This window comes from Electrophorus electricus, chromosome 19 (assembly GCF_041902795.1).
Source record: "Electrophorus electricus isolate QZ-2024a chromosome 19, ASM4190279v1, whole genome shotgun sequence".
In the NCBI taxonomy this organism is placed as follows: Eukaryota; Metazoa; Chordata; class Actinopteri; order Gymnotiformes; family Gymnotidae; genus Electrophorus; species Electrophorus electricus.
This window is the reverse complement of record NC_137515.1, coordinates 6260013-6284813: the sequence shown is the minus strand read 5'-3', so window position 1 is coordinate 6284813 and position 24801 is coordinate 6260013. Positions and strand designations below refer to the sequence as shown.

The 24801-nt window shown below is 39.5% G+C and overlaps 1 protein-coding gene across 8 annotated transcripts in view; it reads left to right on the top strand.

Annotated features, from left to right (window-relative positions):
- si:ch211-127i16.2 (putative flavin-containing monoamine oxidase A) overlaps nucleotides 1–24782 on the top strand; it is a 29032-nt gene extending 4250 nt beyond the window's left edge. For 5 of the 8 annotated variants that reach the window (XM_081702477.1, XM_081702475.1, XM_081702474.1 and 2 more), the window contains exons 5-12: nucleotides 1368–1525; nucleotides 2214–2303; nucleotides 3201–3285; nucleotides 9013–9113; nucleotides 10364–10522; nucleotides 11662–11748; nucleotides 16249–16349; nucleotides 17776–24782. In XM_081702477.1, the coding sequence (XP_081558603.1) occupies nucleotides 1368–1525; nucleotides 2214–2303; nucleotides 3201–3285; nucleotides 9013–9113; nucleotides 10364–10522; nucleotides 11662–11748; nucleotides 16249–16349; nucleotides 17776–18073 (1079 nt within the window). In that variant the 3' untranslated portion in view covers nucleotides 18074–24782. Of the gene's footprint in view, nucleotides 1–1367; nucleotides 1526–2213; nucleotides 2304–3200; nucleotides 3286–9012; nucleotides 9114–10363; nucleotides 10523–11661; nucleotides 11749–12513; nucleotides 15921–16248; nucleotides 16350–17775 lie in introns of those variants that run through there. The other 3 variants (XM_081702473.1, XM_081702472.1, XM_081702478.1) reach the window with 3 other exon arrangements.
- Nucleotides 24783–24801: the final 19 nt, after the last annotated feature.

The following is a 24801-nucleotide window of genomic DNA, read 5'->3' as shown; positions in this document are numbered from 1 at the left end:
CTCTTGTGGAATAAGGATACACCCTGCTCTGCTCTGTTCTTTTGGAATAATAACCTTTTCCCAAATTGCAATCATCGTCTTCCACAAAAACTTCAAGACCTCAGATGCATTTTTTGTACACCCAATATGCACTTGATTAGGCGCTGGGGCAGAATCTGTCTTTGCAAAATGCACCACATCTTGAACCTTACTCCTTTTTGGTGGGCTAACATCCATCTGCCACTCTTTCACCTACTGGTGGAATATCTAGAGGCAACTCCAGCTCCTTTGCTTTGCTGTTAATGGTATACACATCATAAAAATGCTCCTCCAATTCTCCTTTTCCAGCTTTTAAACTCCCAAATTTCTGCTTACTAAAAAGGTCATCACATCATTGAAAGGGTTCTTAAAGAAAGCTGCCCTGGCATGCTCCTCCCTTCCTTTTCCTCACATCCTCTGCTCTCCTCAACACCACCAGCCTCCCTTCAGCTCTTTCTGCAGTGTATTAAGACCCTCCCTTTCACTGCTTTCTAAGAGACCTTAGCTCCTGAGTGAGTCGTCTTCCACCCCTGCTCCCTGCACACTCATGGGGTATTGCATTTATGTTTCATCATAGGGTCGATGGGTTGCAAATGATGTTTTAAATAAATATTAGTTGATTTTATGGTTTTTGTGCATTCATATTGGCCCTTCTTCAGCAATTCTGCATAGAAATGTGCACAAGTTTGAATGACCTATGAAGTGTTCCAGGACTGATTTTATGAAATTCATATGACGAATGTTGATGAATCAAATCAAATTTAATTTATTTATATAGTGCTTTTTACAACAGATGGTGCCACAAAGCAACTTTACAAATGTCCAAGTCTGGCTATAGCTGCATGAAAACAAGCGCCAGAGCCTCATTTAAGTATCATTTTCAAACACATTATTTCAAACACATAAGTATTATTATTAAACACACCCTACTTCATCCTGTTGTAGTGCTAGTAAGCCAATAAAATGCAAGCATTAAGAAGATTATGATTAAGATGAACCTACAGAAGAAAATGAATCCATTTGTTAACAAGGCAAAGTTAGAGGTGTCTCATTATCTAATATATACTCAAATTTACACACTCCATCCAGACATGTTTGGATGGTTTAAATACACCAAGGATGATATTGATGAATAAAAGACTTTTGGTAAAGTTTGTGTGTGTTGTTTTATGATCAGATTTGATCATACACAGATTTTATGAATAAGGGACTGTGTGTGTGTGTGTGTGTGTGTGTGTGTGTGTGTGTGTGTGTGTGTGTGTGTGTGTGTGTGTGTGTGTGTGTGTGTGTGTGTGTGTGTGTGTGTGTGTGTGTGTGTGTGTGTGTGTGTGTGTGTGCCCCACCTGCAGAGCTAATAGAGGAGATTGGCCTTTGCAGCCGCTCTGTGTTTGGGGTGGAGCCTTCGCAGCTGTCCTTCCTCTATTTCCTAATGTACTCCACTTCAGCAGGGGGCATCATGCGCCTGCTAGAGAGCACGCCGGGATCTGCTCAAGAATTCAAGGTCAAGGTGTGTGTGTGTGTGTCTCTTGGTTAAGCTAGATGGGACTTTTTAGAAGTGTATTTCATTGAGCTATGTTTGCCTATTAGGTAAATAATTTAAGACTGACTAATAGCAGAAGTCAGCAACATTTCTATTGGACAGTCTTCACGTTTGGTCTTGCCAAATTGATGAGAAATCCTGATTTTGGAAATGTCTTGAAGATGAGTGGCAGATATTAATTTTTAAACAAAATATTTGTGATGTAAACATTTCCAATGATATGAATCAAGCACAATACAAATGAAGCTGAAATCATATTTGGTAAGTTATACAGGGAGTTGCCATAAAATATTTAGGTGCACCTTAAGCAAATTTGTTGTACTCAGCTGAGGCTTAAAATCACTTTAAACGATTCTAACACTAATCAGAGATAATGGGTTTTAAATGGCAGATGATGTATATGTCATACAGACAAAACTGATGAGGTGGGAGAATGCATTAGCCATATTAGTTTTCCCAATACCACTAAATACTCACGTCATATGCCCCTATTTTGTAAGGAGATATTGAGGCTGTGTGTGTGTGTGTGTTTCTGTTTCTGTTTCTGTTTTCCCAGAAGCAGCTGTGAGCTCTTATGATGTGTGGAGGCGTTCTCTGGCATTTCTGTTTCTGTTTGTATGCAGGTGTTCGATGTAATGCTTGTTTTTGTCCACAGGGGGGCACTCAGCAGCTGTCGGAGAGGCTTGCAGAGCAGGTCGGAAAGCACAGTGTGCGTCTAGGCTCGGCTGTGACGGCCATATGGCAGGTAACAACTCCATCAGCGAGGGATGTTGAAAGTACTCACATGAGACAGATAGTTCTGAACTGGGAACAAATTGCTCTGTGTAAGTTTCTATTTGAATGGGGATTTTAGAACAACTAGAGATGCTTTAGCAAAACTGGACATGCTCCTTTTCTTCTATTCATTTATAAATTTTCTCTCTTTCTCTCTGATAGTGTGAGAGAGAGGATGAGAACTTGTCAGAAGTTCTTATGATCTTTATACATTTGGACTGGCTATATTGTGTAACTGTTATGCAACTCCTGCTGAAGATTTGGTGACGTAAAATCTTGAGATCTTCTAAATCCCCTTAATTAATGCTAGACAGAGATGTAACAGCCTTTGTCCTTCTCCATAATAAGGCAGCGTGGATTCAGAGTATTGGAGCTTTTGCCACTGATATCTGGCTAGTTTTCTGGTTTCTCTTCTTAGAGGAAAGTTAAGCTTCGTTGAGCAATCCGTTAGCAAGCATCTTCCTCTCTGTTCTCTGTCTTCTGTCTGTGCATGAATGTAACCTCCTCTTTCTTAATTACTAGTACTTTACAGGGTTTGACAGAGAAGAGGGTGGTCTTAAACAAAAGTTGTCCTCCTTATGTTTGATTAGTGGCCATAACCATACTTTGAGGGGGAGTAGAGTGGCAGGGTTTGCAATGTAGAACAGCCACAAAGAGGTTCTACCTACCCAGGCATATTAATGACCTTACCACCACTATCAGCTTGATGTCTGAGTGGACTAATTAAGTGTGTGTGTGTGTGTGTGTGCATGTGTGTGCACACATGCATATGATGCCTCAACTTTGATTCTCTTTAGGAAGCTTCCCTTGCCGGCAATGAATCGTGTTCAGAATCAGTGAACTGAAAATGTAAGTTTGTTTCTTGCAGAATGAAGACCATGTGGAGGTGAAAACTGCCACAAGCACAATCAACTGCAAGGCTGTGATTGTTACCTGCCCTCCTCACATGGCAGGTTTGTGTGTGTAGTTATATATGTGTATATATTTGTGTTTGTTGCATTTACTTTGATACACACTCCAGGTAGTCTCCTTGCTCACAGAGGCATTGCCACCTGTCCAACTGATTGTCAGCTGTGTTGGTTTCAGGGTGAGGTTTGGAGGCCAGCAGATTGCTCTTAAGGAATTGACATATGGATTTTCTCATGTGATGGAGCTGTGGTTAACAGTCTCCAAAGCAGAGGCAAGCCAACAGCTGTCAGCTGCCTTAAAAATCACAGGATCTGCTGAGATTCAGACACCTGTCAAAATAGAGGGATAAATAATAGAGGCAGCACTGCTTAGAGTCATTGTATGACTCGCTATGTAAAATGCCACTTTTTCCATAAGCTGGAGGAAAGTGGAAAGATGTGTTTTTGAATCTTACTTATTTACAATGCAAGCCATGCAAACAAGTGAAAAAGAAGTTTCATTCTGAATATGCACAGTACACACAGTATGCCACACATCTACACCAGCTGCAGGCCAACAGCCCATATGTTGATTTGTGTCTTGTCTTCTTGAACTCCAGCTTATTAGTAATACTGTTGTACTGATTTTGCTTCACCTTACTAATTCTACAGAGGGGAAAACCACGTTTCCAAATGTTCCACTTTAGATGTTCTCAGGACATAATCTCCTTATTGTCTGCAGCATTTCCAGCCTGGAGCAGACACGTCAGTAAGCAGCCTCAGCTAGCAGAAGACATATATGGAGATAATGATGGGAGTCCTCTGCTATGGCTGCTCTAGAACGAACAGCAACCAAAAAAACCTGACAAATTACAGCTCACCTCTGTTGTCACTTATTCAAGGGTCTTTTTCCCTATTTTTTTTGTAAAGTACACTTACAGCGTTTAACAGATACTCTTGATGAGAATGCCTTACAAAAGTAATTTAATTGTGTCCTTATGCTATATCCTTATCCTTGTATCCTCAGCACAAATAGGTTAGAGTCCACAAATGCCCTAAATCTAGACTGCAAGAGTCAAGTGTCAATGCAACAACCTATAATAAGAGCTACAGTATGATGCTATAAAATACAACACAATTCAAGCCTAATCACTAAACAGGGTATAAGTGAAAATATAACATCATCTTAAAAGTGCCTGATTAGGCTTAATTAAGGTGCTTTTCAAAGTGATTGGGATTTGACAGTTACCAACAAGTAGAAGGGAACAGTTAAATTTTTGGCCTTGTAGACAAGCTTCAGAGATTTAGAATGTTTAAAAGGAAAAGCCTGCTTGTGGCATGATCTGAAAATGACAGCTGGTCATCCACAATTACACCACTGTTTCTTGCATTCTCAGATGGAATGACCAATGAGTTCTCAAAAGAGATGCCAAGATGAATGCAAAGACCTGTTGCTCTATGGAATTGTATCAGAGTATCAGCTAGGTCTTGCTGAGATTCAGTTTCAGATGGTGGGCTGCCATCCATGATGAGACATCAGTCAAACATGCTTAGGTGCAACTAGATTTAGAGGATTTGTTGAGCATCAATGCTGTAAAAATTCATATGAGGAGATTATATCATACAAGGAAATTGTAGCAGTTCCTACGAGGAGAATCCATACAAGGAGATAACATCACCAAGGGTATGAGTATAGACAGAAAAGAGAAGAGGATCCAGAACTGAGCCTCAAGGAACACTGGTGGAGAGTCTACATAGAGGGGATGTGGATTTTTTGGTTATAAATTTAAATCCTTATTCGTGTGAAATTCTTTGCAACTGCTTTAACACATGCATTTGTAATCCAGTCCACAGGGAGCCTGATCCTGTCCAGGTTTTGTTTTTGTTCCTGATCAGGTAACCAAGGGCTACAGCGCAGCTTTGCCAAGGCATGTTGGGTCTGAAACAGACCAAAATCATATTATGATTAGGGGTCCTTGTGGATTATATTGAGAACTTCTGCCTGTTTATCAACATCTCTACTTGCATTTTGTCCCTGTTTCCACTTATCTGTGACATGCATCCCAGACCGGGGAGCTCTGGGGTGTTTACTCTGCTCCATCCATCTTTTATAATGACTAGTGTCTGCTTCTGCCCTCTTCTCCTACATCCAGCTTTGCCTGACTGGCTTGTTAAACCATAGCAAGTTTAAATCATACCAGGTGATGTTTCTGTCAAGGAACTATGCTTCTCTATGTTTAGTTTTTACAGGCATTAAGGACTTGATACCTGGACATGTGTTACATCTATTCAGTGTTGATTCACCACTGAAAATCTCTTAGTCCATGTTTAGGTGTATTCTTGGTCTAGGAAATATATTTTGCTTGATTGAGTACTTTATATGCTCTTGTGCTGTGCCCTTCCTCAAAGTTTACCTTAACACGCAGTAAAATACAGTAAGTGAAGTAGATACAGTCTGTGTGTGTTTAAGCAGTGGTCTAAAGTACTTGCAGGTGTCCATACAGACACACTTGTCACAGCAGGCTGTGTGTGTCAGAACTGGTTGGTACAGGCAGGAGATGTGGGTATGTTTTCTTTCACTCTTTGTGAAATGTGTGCTGGCTGCATTCTCTGGGCTGCAATATGAGAGTGGGTGTTCAGCTAGCTTCGATTCTTTTTGTGTGTTTCTTGGATCGGTGAGGACCACGTAGGTGATTAGGCAGGAGGCCGTGAGTGTGTGTGTGTGTGTGTGTGTGTGTGTGTGTGTGTGTGTGTGTGTGTGTGTGTGTGTGTGCCTGTGTGTAAACCAGCTAATGCCTCCGTGCTTGGCTGTTCGGGGGTGGGGTGAGAGGCTTTGTGGTGTGTGGGTATGTGCTTTCCTGAATGTTCCCGTTTGGGCTATATTTAGCCAGCTTTCCCCTTTTGCTTCCCCAAGCTGCTTTACCTGGCGGCACTGGATCTGCAGCTGTGTGCGATTGGAACTGGTCAGCAGCCGAGTTCACCACGGTTGCTACTGCCACCCCTGCTCTCAACTGGAGCGAAGGAACATCATTAATGACAGCCAGCGAGAGCTTCCCCACAGAAATGCCACTGAGAGTTTTTACTTAAGGTGCTCTTTATACTGTGAGAGGATAGTTAAGCATTGCATTAGCATCTGTTTTTCTGCCACAAACTATTTCAAATGATTTTTCTTCACCTGCAGAGGGCTGGGCAAATATCTAATCAATGCTGAGCTTTAAATAGCACTTTATTAAATTGGTCTTCTTGCCACACATTAAACCATCTTCTCAAGCCATGGGCTTTCAGTACAAACCTAGGCATAAAAGCCCTGAATGTCAGACATTACAGGATTGAGACACTGGGGCTGATTACAGTATGGGCAATTTTTGGGTCATTAAGTAAGTAGCTGCTCTTGTAGTTTTCTTACATCTGTATGAGGAATAGTGTTTTTTATGTGAGGGTGAAGCATTTGTCATGTTTCCCCATGGATTGTTCCCTAAAGGACAATCGAGAGGAGTCCTGAAAAAACGTTGATGATGCTTCTGCTCCATTAGCCCAGAGCAATGTAAGCTCAGCCTATCCTGCTGTGCTCTGTCGCCTTGGTAACCTCCGTGATGAAGATGACTAACGGGGATAGAGCGTGAAATGCAGAACACGGTGGATGTGAAAGCGGACGTGGTGGGGGTGGGGTGTGGTGTTGCGAGACGGGCAGTGTCAGCATGAGGCTGCAGCTTCTGTGGCGCAGGAAAACGGCATGTCCGCATGTGGTTGTAGGCGAGCTGGCATAGAAGATGAGTCGCAGTGCTAAGACAAGCAGGCAGGCAGCCTCTGACACTCACCAGCACAGATATGATTGAATACCAAGCAGAACGCGATCACTTTCGGTCCATGTAAGATTTGCATCCTCCACCTTTTACTAATTCTGGCTAAATTAGAATTAAACTAGAATCTCTTGCTTAGTCTGTGAGGTCACAGTGTAGAAACTACATTTTCTTTTTTTTCTTTCTTTATTTTTTTTAAAGTACTAAGATTTTAGAATCAATGGAACATAGAAACAACATGGAAAGGCTTGCAATGTTACCATGGCCTAAAAGATTTGAGAGAGAGTGGGGATCATGCGTTAATGTAGTTTGGATGTAATGCTAAACAGTGTTCCATGTACAATTTGCAAGCAAACTATTTATTCTTGGTCCAGACAGAAGAACATAATTAGTTACATCCGCTTCATATCATGCATTTTTCCTCTCGCTTCCGCGAGAGTGGCATACGTGTTGTTTGAACGGGTTGGAAATGTACATATATTATATGAAGCACAAGTTAACAGATGCAATTAGAGTACATTTTTCTCTTCCAAGCATGCTAAATGCATATGAATGCATATCTTCATGCATATATCCAATCTGTTTTGAATATAATATAAAGCAAGTATTCCATTCATAAAATAATAATGTGTACATACCTTAATCACTACATTGTGTATATAGCAAGGATCTATTTGTTTACAATGCATGATTATTTGTAAATAGTTATATTTTGACTCCTTGGAGATGCTGTTGTTTTGACAGCTGTCTGGATAACCAAAATGTAGAGGACATTATGTGGTACCTCTGATTGATTTAAGGTACATTTAGTGGCAGGCCAAAAGCAACTTGAGATTACTTCTGCTCTTTCATAGATCAGCCAGGGATGTGGTCCTGGATCTCTCTGAAGTTGGTATAATATATCTGAAACAAATGTCAGCTTTCCAGACATATTGCTTCCTGTTTGTCTGCTTATACCTGTGGAGGCACGTGTGTTTCATTTGGGGAGGCGTCTGGACCACGTGTGTTTCCCTTGAGAGGAGCCTGGATCACACGTACATGGCTTTCTCTCCCTCAAGAAAAAGGAGAACCTGACTGGAGAGTTAACACTGTATGCTGAGAATATGTCAACTCATAATTACATATTATTTCCATTTTACATATTTCCATATATTTTTTTAAATAAATAAAGCTCTGCCATTTCACCTGTGCTGAGCTATAAGGGTGTGCGTGTGTGAGTGAGGGCGAAGCACCCACTTTCTCAGCTGCCAGTGCTGCTGTACATAAAGTTATTGAATGGATGTGCCTTAATTATGGCTTTTAAGAAACTATACAAAGAAGTAGTGTTAAATCATAGGGATTCTTTATAGATTGGTAATTTCGTGGAGAGCTAGTCACTTGGAGCATTCGATCCAATTTGCTAGAGTGCTGTTGGATTAGAAAGGACGGGGACTTGGATCGATAAAATGGGTTGATCAAAGTGCTATGAGTTATCTTTTCCAAGGGGTCTCTGTATCCTTATGTTTCTGTTCTCTTTTTGAATTTTCTTCATTTTTAACCTTTATCTGTTTGTTCATCTTAGTCTCTGCATGTTTTCTGTTTCCCCTTCTAGCAATATATATATATATATATATATATATATATATATATATATATATATATATATATATATATATATATATATATATATATATATATATATATAAAAACTTTCTCTCTGATACTTACCGCAGCCTTGGTGGTTAAGAGAGAGATGGTTTCATCTTGGTTTGGTTGGTCTGTTTATTTTTCTGAGAATCTCAGTTTTCCTCTTTGATTGTGCCCTCAATGCACCTGCTGTCGCAAAGATGAAATTTCATCTTTTCACTCACACTCTTAAATATTTAAATGCTGAATGTTGATGTTGCTAACTGGGAAGCTTAAATTTCTCATCACCACCACACCCCAATACCCTCACCATGCCCCTCCTCATACCTTCACGGTGCCTGACAGTGACCTCCTTTACCCTCTGCAGCTAAAATCTATTACAAGCCAGCCCTGCCCATGGAACGCCAGCATCTTACCCAGTGCATGCCTGTTGGTCATATGACCAAGTTTATCATCACTTATCCTACTGTAAGTAACATGTACACGTACAAATATACAGTCTCCCATACCGCTTCCCCTTTCATGACATATTTTCCCTCATGTCATCTTCTTGCTCAACCTTTTCATTGCTGTCTCTGCTTGCTTCTTCATTCCCACTCTTCTCTTCTTTGTCCCTTTCTCTCCCTTTCGTCTACACCCGTCATCAGTCGGTCCAGCCTGTCTTAATTCCTCGTTCTCTCCCGTCACTCTTCCCTGTCTCTTTGTAATAATCTTATATGATGGTTCTCACTGGCTATTACTCACATTCAATATTGCCATTTTTGGGCCAAGTACTAAACACACTATAAGCATTGCAGATGTTACTAGTGTGCCTGTGCACTATATGTAAACTATTTTATAATAGTATAGTTTTTATAGTTTGATTACATCAGTCTTCATCAAAACTCAATTTTGAACATTTATGAGGCATGTGTATGAATGTTTGCCTAAGAATTAAAAATGCCTTTTTAATCCTCAGGTAAGTTTGGTAAACATTTAAACTTAACAAAATCTATACCTTCCAGATATATAAACTGCTTTAAATGGGTCAAAAAGACAACACATGAGAATTAAATTTGCCTGCAGCAAGCTTCAGTAAAAAATATTTATATTGCTTAAGTTTAACTATCAAATCAATGTTCTAACAAAGTTAGAAAACATTTGTTCAATGTGCTCAAGAAACATTGGTACAGGGATGTTTTGTGAAGCATAAATGCTTAGGTTTATGCAAACTAATGACTTATGTGTACAATAAAAGACAATTACTGATATGTAATTGATATGTGTACTCACTTTAATAGATAACACCACTTACAATTAATAGATCCATCTGCTATAGGTGCATTTTATTTGTTTGCATTTATAGACTGGAGCCCATGTGTTGTCGTCAATCCTCTACCCTACTGGTCATTGTCTCAGCACAGTAATGACATTAGAATGGTAGTGGGTGTTCTCCTGGAGTGTGTGTGTGTATATATATATATGGATATGTTGATAGAGTTTGTACAGTGAATATCACTGCTGTATTAAGAGTTGTCTGCAACTGAAAAATACCTATCCAACAGTGGTCTCATGCTCAGAACCTGACCATTGAAGAGTTAGAGAATAGCTAATAACATAAACTGTGCATGACAACAGATTGGCTACAATCTCTTAATGTAGGAACCTACATGCTGTTTTTAATAAAGTGGTGTGCGTGTGCGTGTGTGTGTGTGTGTGAATTTTTTGTTGTGATGCAGGCCTTTTGGAAACGGAAGGGATTCTCAGGGGAGATTGTCGCACGCCCCTCTGAGGATTGCCCTTTTGGGGTCACCTTCGACGCCACCAGTCACCAAGGGAGTGCAGCGCTGGTGGGGTTTATAGCCGGAGCACAGGGCTCTTCCTGGAATAGCCGGGAGGTGAGAGGCTAAAGAAGAATGAAATAAAGAGGAGGTGAAGAAGTCTGACTGTATGTGTGAGTAAAGGAGAGAGAGACAGCCATTGGTTTTAACAGAGCCCTGAACAACTACTGTGTGAGAGACATTGGAGGCTTAGAAGCATCTGTCCTAACGACTGCTACCTGCAACATGACGTGTTTCGAGCAATTGAAGGATATCACACAGTGAGATATGAAGGTTATGTGGTTGTAGTATTCATGTTTGAACCTCTTATAATGGTTGATTTTCAGTACTTTAAATGTGTTCTTTAGACAAGTTGATCGGTTGCATCTTAGTCATTATCATTATCATTGGAAAAGCACTAAGGCCTCTGAATGTTTTATGAATGAATGTGATTATGCTTCATCTGTCACTTATTGCTCACACACACAGTGTGTAGCACCATACTGTTCAGAAGCAGATGATCCCATCTACGTGGGCTCTTTTGAGGGTAAATGTTGGATAAACATGCTGTCTTCCTGCAGCATGCCAACAAAACAATCCATTATACATGTCTCTTTCCTTGTATCTGGCTCTGTCCTCCTGCTCTCTTATTTAAAATTTAGCAGCAAAATTAAGTTTTATGTCAGACAAGCCCATTTGCTCGTTATGGCTCACATGACATTTCAGACCTGTGTCCCTTTTCCTAATGTTTGGGGATCTTTTATAAGGATCTCCATCATACAGTGCGTGGAGAGATGCTTGCTTTGGATCCCACCCCCATTCCACGCCACCCATCCTCACTCACCCTTCCTGGCTCCTCCTTAGTACTCTTCTGATCATGTCTGACTGTGCATCTAGCTCCAGTTAGCCTCTGAGCTAAAGCTTGGAACACAGCATGCTTCAGCTGTGATCACTGGAATTTCACAGTCTGATAATGTCAGACTTATGTTGTACTACTGCAGCAGCAGGTGCGAAGCCTGATTTTGTTGACATCATTGGTGAGGGGGTGGAAGTTATCTTCACTGATCAGTCGGGACCCCAGCGCTCAGAAGTGCATTTTTATTCAGACGGCCTCTCCACAATTTTTTTCCCTTCCACTCTGATACCAGCACACCCCTATCACAAATTGCTGTACAGAGATACCTAAAAATGAGTGTTCTATTCTTGCTTTTGTTCAGCTGGTGGAGAGGAAAGATGCTGTCATTGCTAGCTTGGTGAAGTACCTGGGCCTTGAGGCAGCCTCCTACATTCACTACGAGGAGAAAGTAAGTGGTGAATTTGGCTTGTTGCACCACTTGTAAGTGGTAAATTTGACAGTTTGAGTCATCACCCACTCTACAGGGTCACGATCTGTCTTTAAACCCCATTTTCTCAATGCCTGTATTAATCGGTAGACTGTGATACTGCCCTGAACGTTTATTTGACAAAAGTCCTCTTGGGATCCATTTAAAACAAGCTTTAATGCTTGGGTCAAAGCTTTAGCTACCCAACTCCATGATAAATGCATGGACTAACTTTTCTGCATTATGTGAGGAGAGTATGTTCCTAATCTTTGCAATCTTCCTGAGGTGGAGAGAGGCAGTCCTAGAAAAATTATTTACAAGAGCTTCGAATAAGAGACTGGGATCCATAATCACTCCAAGATCTTTAACTGTTAGAGAAAATGTGATTGGGAGACCATTGAGGTTCATTGAGTAATTAGAGAGCGAGGACCTAGTTGTCTATGCACCTAATAGAAGAATCTCTGTTTTGTCAGGATTAAGTGAGAGAAAGTCTTATCATCCAGGGCCTGATGTCCTCAATAATACTAATTTGAGATATGTCCTCTGGTTTGGCTGAGACATATAGCTGAGTATCATCAGCGTCGCAGTGGAAACTAGCACAGTGTTTAGTATAATGTATAATTTGTGTTGGGGAGGACTGAGATTATCAGATTAGCCATGTGGCTGTGCAAAGCTTTGCTAGGCCTGCCTCTGATATGCCTGAGCCTCATGAATGTCTCAGCACGTGAAATCACTCTGTGGTGCAAGTTTATCATCTCCAGTGTGAAGTCGGGAGGAGAGAAAGATCCTGTTAAAGACAGCCAGAGTTCGTCACCTCACTGCAAACACCCTGTGGTCTCTGTCTGCGCTTGAAATTTGCCAGGACTGTCAGGAAGCAATGGAGCTGGTGCTGCCTTCATCTCTAACATGACAAAACTGTGGTGAATAATGTAAAAACTGAAAAAAAGGAAAGGTCTTTAAAAAGATATTGTGTACCTGAATGTGTACCACTGCCCATCTGAGGCAAATGATTATTTATTCCTATGAGAATTTAAAAAATTAAAAAACTCCAGGACAAGAACATAAACAATAAACCAAATCATTCTGTCAACTTTATTTTTGGGATTTACAACAACATTTTCAAATTTTTACATTGTCTAAAGAGGAGTGTATATAATATAAAAGTACTTTTTGTGGGTCAAATGCATATATTTGTATCTCAAATAGGTTATACAACTCTAGATTATTTCTGTGTATCTAGCGGTAGCCATGGAGATGACTAGGCCTATTCATTTGTTTGTTAATGAACTTGATCTTTCTCTGGCACAGAAAAAGTATGATGACCAAGTCATGTGCTTATGTTGGGACTGGCATACTTTAATTGTGAGGCATTTATCTGATGTTTGAACTATGGCTCAAAATAAGTAAAATAACATTTACTTGTGTGTGTTTTGTAGAGTTCCATAGTGTTTCTGAAATGTATTAGGTGGAGGGCAGGCATGAACTATAAAGTTGGAAGGCTGTCAGAATTCTTATCTGCAACTTGGAAGCACTGTTTTGAGAGAACGTTCACATTCAGTACCTCTTCTTTCCTGGTGAACATGACAACCAGACACAACTAAGTTTGCTACATTAGTTTTGGTGCAGTAGCAGTAATATTACATTTAACAATTCATTTTTGAGGTAAATTTTTGTCAGTCATGCACTCTGCAGAGAAGAGGTATATTTGTGGCATTTAGCTGATACTTTTATCCAAAGCAACTTACAATTATTTCTGAATACAACTTGAGCAATTGACAGTTAAGGGCCTTGCTCAGGGAGCCTATAGTGGCAACTTAGCAGTGGTTGGGTTTGAACTATAAATCTTCCAATTACAAGTCAAGTGCTTTAACCGCTGCGCTACCACTGTCAAAGTTGCTCAGGTTTGGAAATCAAAAGTCCCCATAGTTTTGTTCCAAATGCCTGAATTTATAAATTAATTTAAATCTTTTATAAATGAATTTAAATGAATTTTATAAATGAATTTAAATCAACAGGTATTAATTAGCCAAGTCAACTGGATAATGCAGAATCCTGGCAGGACTTTATGAATCTGAAATTCTTTACACACCTCTGCTGCGGAATTCTTTGCTTTTAAATTTGAATGCCTGAGGCAAATTTGTAGACTTACCTAAGCAATGAAATACATAGCCATAGAATGTCCAGATGGTTTTCTGTATGATAAATCAGATCAGAATAAGAGTGCATAACTGTCTACTGGGCCATTCACTGCCAAATCATTGCAGCATCACATTCCAAATCTATAAACTGTTGAATAAAGAAGTGACATTAAAAATGTGACACTAGTATAATTTTTAGCAAACTTCATTATTCATCTTCCTAAATATATAGAATTTCAGTTCATAATCTTTGATCAGTATGAACAGTAGGAAGAGCAAATTAATTAGAAATCTCATTAGAATGTCACATTAGACACAGAGTATCTCCATATAGCTGAGGAAGTAACCTCATCAGAAATGCATTTGCTAAGACCCACACAGGAGGAATCAGATTTTAATGAAAGGATTTCTGCAGTGTTACGTGGCAACTCTGCTCTTGTCTGTTTGGAAGGAATGCACAGATAGTCTTCTGCCATTACTCAAAGAAGCACAAATTCACATAATTTTTTAGAGCTAAATTGTATGTAACATTGTCATTACATTCTTAATTGGTCTAAATAGAATCAATCAGAATCTCATCTTATGTGGTTAATTAAAATTCTGAAATGTGTACAAATGGATTGTCTACAAGAGCTAAAGATGATAACCTGTCTAATAAGGTTCCATTTTCTTTAATATGTTGCCTACCTAAAGAGCTTCTTGTATAAGCTGTGGGAGGAAACAGCTCTTTAGTTGTGACATACCCATGACTTAACTGTTATTTTACCAGTTAGTTGTCTCTGACTGTGTTTCATGTAGAAGTGAAACCCTCAGTTCTGAAAAAGCAGTTGTTGACACTCTGGGACAATAAATCAGTTCAACTCTTATTCTGGTGTGCAGAAGTCAGGTAGTTGTTAAACAGTCTGCTATTGTCTCTATTTCAGAGGCCAATAGCTGAGCTCAAAGTGTTTAATACGAGCCCACTGAAGAGGCAACACAGAACTAACAATAAGTGTCTGTCAGTAATGTGTATACAGATAAAACATGTATCAGCAGACATACACAGCTGATGGCCCTCTGGATTTTCACCAATCTGTAGGTTCTAATTGTTTACAGATAAAAATTAGAAAGCAGCTTTACTGTAAAAGTGCCTAGGTATCAATTGTCATACTCTAATTAAAGTGCACAAATGAAAGTACTCTTAACAGACTCATAATTTGTTAATTATGTATGAGGCTAGATGTTTACTGGAATCTTAAATAATTATGATGTGTTCATTCCCAGTAAATCTTATATTTGTTATAACATTACAAGCATATTAAAGCCTTATAAATAAAGGAAACATGTTACTATGGAACGCCAAAGAAAAACAAATCCTACAGTCCTTGCAGACATATCACATAAAGAAAAATCACAGAGTGCAATCATACCTCCCTTGAAGTTAACTGTTAATGTTCAGTACTCCATTCTCTCAGATCTTTGCAGTAGTATGAACAGGAATGGCTGTTTGGCTTTTTCCAAGATAAAGGCACTCATAATTTTTCTACCATGTGGGTAATGAATCAGTGTGAATGGTGCTGTGCTGTAAAGTAATCTAGTGTCAGGTGTCAAGTCCACTGAAGAGATCTTGGATAGTAGTGTAGGTGCAGGAATGTTGTTGTCGCTGAAGGTTTTCCAGTTGTGTTGCACCCTCCTATCAAATCAAACAGCTCAACGTAAATCCCAATATTGTAATACCTGATTTCTTTTTCAAAAAAGGAGCTTCAGTTTAAAAGGAGACCATACAGACTGTGCACCCAGTTTAGCTATCTTATGAAGGCCAGATTAGAGGTCATAATACAGAATAGTTTAGCATGTTTTGATTCTTTCTTTGCTTAGACTCTGCCCAAGTTCTCATTCCAGGTTAGCACCTATGTTTTGCATTCACCTTTTTATATACATTCCTATACATATTCACCCGGTGTTGTGTTTATGGTGCTTGTGTATTGTTGGCTACATTAGTGTGCGTTGTTATTGTTGTATTATACACCTGTTTCCCATTAAACGCACTTAACCCTTACGTATGTGTGCGTTTTGCTGACTCTACATTAGTGTACTAGTTGTTCACATCCCTGCTTAGACCAAAGCATACCAGTGACTGCGTAACACCAGCAGCACGAGAGTGTGAGGTATAATTTCATATAAACCTAGCAACATGTCAGTGTGAGGTATGGTTTTATATAAACAATTCAGACAGATCACAGTAGAAATCTCACTGCAGTCTAATTATTTTAGGTTCATTATTAGATTTATTCAAGGTACAGAATGGAATTGATCTTTTGTGTAACTTATCTGAGTGCTTGTGTGTGTGTTGTGATGGCTGCAGGACTGGTCCAAAGAGGAGTACAGTGGAGGATGTCCTGTGAATGTCATGGTACCAGGCATGCTAACATACTACCATGCGGGGCTCCGAAAGCCTTGTGGCAGGTATAGCAAAGCACTGTTATAACCAAGCAAAAACAAACTCTCCTATATCTCTCTTTAATTATAGGGCATACCCATTCTCAGCTTTGGGCATGACCTCTGACCCTCTCTCTGCCTTCACTTGTTAGCACAGGGCATACATGAGTGTGCATTTGGAATAATAAGTGTTATTTAAGGAGCAAGGAGTGTGCGTGCATGTGCACATGCACACATGCTGTGTTTACCTAATCCTGTACAAGGCCTCAAAACAATGAACCAGAGGTCAACGGGAATGCTTCCACATGGAAAGATGTCAAATAACCCATTTGTAATGGGATCCGTTAGGTGATTGTCATGATTGAACCTGCAGCTATGAAGGAAGCAGAGAGGGAGGGGCAGCCATTTGGGTGGGTGGAGGTATGGGTAATCCATTTCCTTAATAGAATTAAATTCTCAGGGGAGGAGAATGTTCTCATCAAATGAAAGAAGGTTAAGGATGTAAAAGCTCCCCGCTCTGGCTGCACTGTGTTTACCTACTGAGAGGAACTGGTAATCTGTCCTTGACCTGTTTATGGACGTTTGAGGTAGGCTGCCACAAGAAGCAAATGGAGCTCTTCAAACACATTGAATCTCCTTCCACAATGCTCCAAATGTCACATATTCTTAATAGATGCAAATAATTAAAACAAACAGCCTAGAGGATGAATCAAAGAGAAAGATTCTGTATCGTGGTGCTCATCTGGTGTTTGATGTAACCCAGAGGAACGGAGCCCACTCAAATCCACATATAGCTAGACCAAAGGTGAAAGCCAGTATAGGTACTAAAAGATTTATTTAAAAAAAGTCAAACTCACGCCTGGGGTGGTTCAGGCACAGCTAAGTCTGACACATCCATAAAGCCCAAAGAATAAATAACAAGTATGGAAAGCCTTAGAACCAAAATAATAATAAAAACAAAATGCTACAGCAAGTCGTTTTTGATTTATGTGGCCAGTCTTGCCGTCTGTGTTCATGTTGTTTACATATTTTATAGATCAAGTCTTGGTCATTTTGTCTGGCTCAGTGAACAGTATGAATATAAACATGTTAATAATTCTGCAGTATGACACTGAACTTGTGCAGCGCCAGCATATACGTTACCATTGCATACTGCTGAAAACCTTTAATAAAAGATGGAATTACATATTCAGAGTAGGTTGGCATTAAAGTGGCTTCATAGTGCTTTATCTTCCTCTTATACTGATGAGCATTTCTGAAACTGAGAAATTGAAAACTGCAAGCTATTTTTCCACTTTGACAGACACTTGAATATAGTCAACGCAAAGCAATTGTATTAAACTATATACTGACATCTCTCATATGCACTGAAAGTTGTTTTGAATGATGTTTAACATATATGAATGTGATGATTGGGAAATAGAGCCCTAAGTCCTCCCTTCTCCACCTCCAGGATTTATTGGGCTGGGACGGAGACAGCTACCCAGTGGTGCGGGTACCTCAGCGGGGCAGTTCAGGCTGGCCAGCGAGCTGCCGTGGAGGTCTTGGCGGCGGAGTGTCCCTCTGTGCTTTCTGAGAGTGAACTCCAGAAAGTGAGGGCGGACATGAATCGGGCTCCTCAGGCATTGCAGCACTTAACTGGAGTGTCAAGCCACAGAGCTTCCCACTTCCGACTCTTCCTGTATCTGGCTGTGATGGTGCTTACAGTGGGGAGTGTCTTGTGGCTTGTGCCAGAATATGGCCAGTATTGATCGGCTGGGTTTTGTTTCTAATTCATAGGCAGAACTGAGGAATAGTGGGATCTTGAGAGACACATTAGCTTTCCTTTTGTACCCCACAAGTGCCTATTATCATTAAATTCATAATCTGATTTTAAAGTATATCTTAAAAGATAACATTTTTGAGCAGTGTCTCCCCTTCCATTTTAAGAAGCTGTTTTTTAATTGTTGCATTAGTACAAACTTTGTACTATTTGAAGTTGTATTTGGCAAAAGACCCTACATTTGATGTGATTTGTGTTTCTTTATGAGCACAAAAACCCAACCTTGGATGTCAGATTGAAAGCAGCTGCAATCTGCTAAAGTCTGTTTTAGTGTGAAGTGAAGTCTTTTGTATCTCCCTTAGCCCTGTGGCCCTCAATGTACTTAACTTGGAAAACAGAAGAGTAGTTCTGAGTTCTGGGCTGAATTTGCTTGGCAACTCTGCCTTTGTGACTTTGGTGTAGGCATTGAGAGAAAAGAATCTCCAAATGGTGGAAAAGCTTAAGCCCTGCTCTCGTTTGTTTTAGAAACTTTCAACTAAGCCCATCACTCAGACTCTGGAAAGAAGCCACCTGTCCTGTATGGTACTTCCACCCACACACATACTGTTACACATATGCACCCACACACATGCGTAGTGTCCATGCTTTGATGAAGGTGTGATGAATGAGCCACTTCCTCGACCTTAACGTGCCTGTGAAAGTGATTTAATCATGAGCTTGTGATTACAGCATTGATGAAGAGACTTGCAGTCATATGCAGGCACTCTCCCAGGAATCTCTAACCCACTCAGCCCTCCAAGCATGGAACAGCCGGAGCCGGCCTTGCTGCACCATATTCATTTTTATCAGCAGTTTCCAGTGGATCAATCCTTCATCCCACTGCTCTTGTGGTTTGGTTCTATCCCATCAAGATGAAATTTTACCAGTGACATTTCTCTGTAAGCAGTTCAGTACATAAGGGTGTTTTTTTGGGGGAAGACCACACAGGCCACACTTTCCTCCACCAACTCTGGATAAGGACCCACAGTAAAAGTGGGCATCTGCTGATCAGGAATCCAATGTTTCCATTCCATTTGCTAATTAACTCCGTTTTCTGTCTACCAGCCATGTTTTCATCTAGTGCTTTTCCACAGCGTAGATTCGTATTTATTTATCCCACAAAACCAACCATGATTATCTCTTAAGGAAAGCTTTTTTCTTTTTCCTGAATGCCAAACAACAATTCCCACAATGCCAAGCAACAATTCCAAGACGCTGACTGCTTATCCATGACAGGCATTGTTGGCTTCTTGATGTTTAAACAGCTGTTTGACTATCTTTAGATTATCTTTGTCCATGCCAGATTATTAGGACCCCCCTCTAGACATGTGCCTGAAATAATGGACCAGTCTGGACTGGTCACAGTTGGGGATTTCATGCGTGATGATATGCAGTGGTCTGTAAGATTAAAAGTCACATATTTACTTAGGCCTGTAGCACCCTTACTGTCACACTATGTGGTTACATTGAAGCAGAATTTCCACCTTTAACATAGAGTGATCTGGCTGATTTAATTAATGATACCGAAGCAGTTAATTTACCCGAAACACCTTTTGAGTTTATCCAAAGTCTATAGAACTGGAAATGGCTCAGATCATGTTTTATAACTCATAATAACAGTTTGTTCATGTTTAGTCTGCAGAAATGACCAGAGGACCACTATCATCCTAACAAAATAAATAAATAAATAAACAAAAAACAAATTGGGGCAGCCACAAGTTTGTTTGGGTAAATAATTTAATCCACAGCTTTAATGTTTTCCATTCCATCTGGTATTCTCACCTGTGCCATCTGCTCAACCTATGAGACCTCATGAGTAGTTTTATGGATGTAATGTGGCACAGTTTTGCACGTTTAACAGGCCCTTGGTGTTGTCTGAACATAGACTACATACTGCAAACATAATTTTGACAGGATAAAGCAATATCACAGCAACTGCCTATTAAATACAAGTCATTTCCTTTTGCAGTCCTGTATTTTTTATGTGCCTGGTTCACCACTAAGGGCAGTAAATAGGCAATTGCTGTATTTTATAATACAGTGTTTTGGAATCCAGGTTTGTTATGATAAGTGGAATGTCAGTCAAGGGTTGTGCTATTGGAAGTGCTGTTGTGTCATGCTTTGGAATCCTTCGAACCTTTGACCTGTTTTGTTGTTGATGAAATGAAATATACAGATGTAGTCCAATTTTTCTCCCTTCTGATCCCACTTCCATCTGTCAAAATTGCAGCGAAGTACACAAGGTTTCCAGAGAAACAGGACATTTCAGACAAATGTTCATCAGCTGTGTAAGCTTCTGAAGATCTAGGAGGTGGATCTAGTTTATATTAGAAAAAGTAGATATTTGAATCATAATATTCATTCCATGGGGTTCTAAAGTTATGGATCAATTCTTTTTTGTTTGTTTTCTAACTTTATTGCTGCCATAGTAACAACTTCAAAACAAACGGTTATCTCATTAATGCAGTGTCCATTAAAGTGCCTTGCCACTGGAAATGACAGATCATCAATTCTGATGAGCCGAAGGTGTTCAATGAAATGATCACCAAGCCTTCTCTTGGTTTCTCCAATGTAAAGCTGATTACCACTTGCAACACATACAGTATAGACAACTCCCACTGTAATGAATGAGTAGGAATGAGTGATGACTCGGATAATTGATCCTTTCATGCTAGTTATTGTAGTGGCTTTGTTAATAAATTGACAGGGTGCACATAGAGGGAGGTTGCAGGCTACAGTACAGCAACTATCATCCAAATGATAATTTATCTATCTTAACAATATCTTTGATGTTTTTGTCCTGTTTATTGAAAATTAGTGTAGGATCCTGTAAAGGGGATTATGATCTGCATGATCCTGGAGGATCCTGAAGCTTTTAAGGTTAATGCCATGTTGTGCTGTATTCCATGTAAAATACAGAGCTGAAGTCCAAGGAAGTGTCTGTGAGTCTTCTTGATTAAATTGTACCAAAGCATACATCAGGACAAGGATATCAAATAATATGTGTTTCTAGGACCACAGCAGCCTTAATCATTTTTGGAAGAAGCATGACACAATTCTCCTACAGTAAGCTGCCTGGCCCACTTGGGCATCTGGACTAGACAGACCTTGGTTGGGGAGGTAAAAAAGAAGCCAAAGCATACACGAAAAGTAAAAAGGATTATCTTGTCCATTGAAACAATAATGGACTTTGGTCATTATGTGTTGCACAGCACTTTATGTTGCCCATACCATCCCTACCGTGAAACATGGTGGCAGCACCATACTATGGGGACAAGACAGGGAGACTGGTAACAACTGAGGGACAGATGAATGCAGCTAAATACAGGAACATTCTCCAGAGCACAGGCAAACTCAGACTAGGGTGACAGTTCACCTCTCAGCATGACAAAGACCTGAAGCATACAGCCAAAACAACACTGGAGAAGCTTCAGGGCAAGGCATTGTGTGGCCCAGCCAAAGTCCAGGCTTAAAACCCATCAAACATCCATGGATATAGCTGAGGATGGCAGTTCACAGATGCTTTCTCTCCAGTCTGACAAAGCTTGAGAGGTTCTGCCATAAAGAATGGGAGAAACTGCCCAAATCCAAGTGTGCAGCAGTTGTAGAGACATCCAAGAGGACTTTCAGCTGTATTTTGCTGTTAAAAAGAGCATCTATAAAACGTAGAATAAATATGCTGTATACTTTTGCGCATAAGAGATTTAAATTGATTTTTTATTAATTTTGAAACTAAAACTCCGAGATTAAAGCAGGCCCCCTTAATTTTAATACTCTGAATCTACTGTATATATAAGTAACTTGTCAGACACCTTTGTGACAAGTTGATGCAAATGCAGAAAACCACAGTGGTAATAGATATAGCAGTCACAAGTGATGGAAATATTTAAAGGAAGGAATATGAAAGATGGAAAAATACCAGGGACTGAAAGAGGAAATGGAGAGAATGTGAAAGGTTAACACTACTTTGTCCTAGTGGTGATGGGGACACTTGGGGCTGTAACTCCAAAGCTGGATAAGTCATTCCAGCAGATCCCAGAAATGAGGACATCAAGTTCAGTTTAGAACAGTGCACTCCTAGAACTATTGCACTGCACCCTCAAACTCAGGCATCTGGTAGAAGGCCAAAATGTGAGGAGTAAAGCTATGACCCTACACATCTGTCTCTTATATAATACTTTCCTGTCCCACTCTTCCAGTGTGTGGTCATCTTTTTTCCAACACAGTTGCATTTTCTAGCAGAGGCTCTAATAGCAGAGGTCATGCTCTAATTTGCGATCTCTTGTGTGTACTGCAGTAAGAGATGTAGAGAAACAGAATGTTTTGGACAGAGGTCCTCCAATAGCTAGTTTCTCTTACACATAAATAAGAATGATAAATAAGAATGATCTTTTCTTTCATGGAAGAAAACACACATACACACACACACAAAGAAATAGCCCAAAATGGTCTAAAACCAAAAAGAATGTTTCAAACTTGCCATTTATTTATTTGATTGCCTTCATTTCTTGATCATTTTGCAATCTAATTGCCTAGAGATTTGTGAGAGGACAGACTGTATACTTAGCAAAATGTCAGAAATTGTGAAAGAGAGAGAGCACAAGTCATTAATGAATGATTCAAGCGGAGTGCTTAGGTCAAACAATGCACTCACTGATTAGCAGTGGCTATAAAGAAAGCTGTGTTTAAAAAATAACCCAGAGCTAGAATAACGTCTAGATTTGTCATCTAGACCTAATAGCTGACAGGTTTATGCTCAAGAAATATTGGATGATGAATAGTCAGAGTCATTCTGCAAATGTTGGCTTGCTCTTTTTCTAAAAATAAAGAGAAACATTAGCTACATCAAGCACTGATTATGAAATGCATGCGTAAGACCTGTGCTAGGACATTTCATCTTGAGTGTGTGTTCATCAATCTGGCTCTCGCCTGCTCTCACGTGCTACTCACAGCTGTTCTCTCTGTTTTTGCCTCCACCACAGCAACAAATGTAATTTACCAGAAGCTCGCATAAACTTGGTCAACACACAGTGTGACAAAGTTGACATTATTTTGACACCATTATGACAGAATACACAATAAAACTGAGCACTTGTTTTATAAATGTATTTTATATCCTATTGTAATTAAAAACATTATACATGTGGTAAAGCTGTAGAGGTGCCATGCTGGTTTGGTAAGAAATGTGATTTAATCAAAACAGCCTAGAAAAAAATGAAAAGAAAACCCACATATTAAAGCACTGCAATAATACATACTATAAAAATAAGCCTGTTATATATTAATGAATGGGTTTCAACCTAAGGCTGCATGTAGGTGTGAGAATTGGCCGTACAAATTTATTTACTGTATCACAGTTATAGAATGATTGGTTCAATGGTTCAAGTAAAGCTGTAAATGAATTGCAAAAGTATTTGTAGAATATGACAGCAAGAGTCCCAGTTGGTTATTTTGGTGGGACTCCACCCATTTGTATCATGCAATGAACAATACAGTAGGACTACATCATGACTATATCTAGGTTTACATGCATTTTGGTGATAACCATGCACTAGAGTAATAGAGCTACGTCTACTAATCTGGTAATTATAATTAAGTCTTTCATGAGCTGAGCCTGATGTGTAAAAGTAAGGAAAGGGTTGTTTTTTTATTCCTGACAGTATATGCCTTATTTTTATACATCAAAAAAATCCTCTCACTAAATCTACTTAATGGGGGAAAAACATCCAGAAGCTATTTTTTTTTTTTCTGTGGAGTCACTTTTATACTGTGAATTAATTCCCGCTGTTTTTGCCTTTAAGTTCTGCCATCAGTTGAACTGCCGAATAGCTTGTGTTGGAAGAAACAATGTAATATTATTAGAATGTGTCATTGAATTCTTGGAGCAAAATAAATAAGAAGATAATAAGACTTCAAATGTTTATATTGATTCCGAATGCCTGCCATTCATTCATCCATGCTATAATTCATTCATACACTCATGCATGAAGACTCCAGGACAACATTAGAAATCCACATCTTATCCTCTTAACTCCAACTTCTCCTCAGTGCCTCCATTTGGATACTCACAAAGGAAAGATGAGGTTAAGTATTACTGGAGAATTTATTTAATACAGACAAGACCCTTTCTTTTCAGTGCTACTTACTAAACAACCAGAGAGTTGTGGATTTGGTCTCAAATCCCATTGGCCTTGTGTGGATTTGGTCTTGGGTCCCAGTGGCTTTGTGTGCGAAGGCTATGGAGATCTGGTCCCACCCACTGCTTTAATAGAGTAAGTTATTTCAGGAGGGCATCTCTGTATGTTTCGCTCACTGAATATATTTCATTAATTAATCTTTAAAATTTTCTTTTGGATACAGTTATGGCAGTCGTTTTTTGTTTTTTGTTTTTTATCTTGAAGCTGTTTCACTTAAAATTTGCAATACAAAATAATACAAAATTCTAAGCACTTTTCCTCACTCACTCACTCACTCACTCACTCTTTAGCCTGATTGAGTAGTTTCTAACCGGGGGTTCCTATATCATTGTTAAATTTATGATTTATTTAATGATTGCCTTTAATGATCTTCAGTAATATACATTGTTTAATTTTACATGTAACTCTAATTTTACCTGTATTTCTCTATATTTTCTTGTTGTTGGTAGAAATTCATTAAAACTCATCAATACTCATTTCC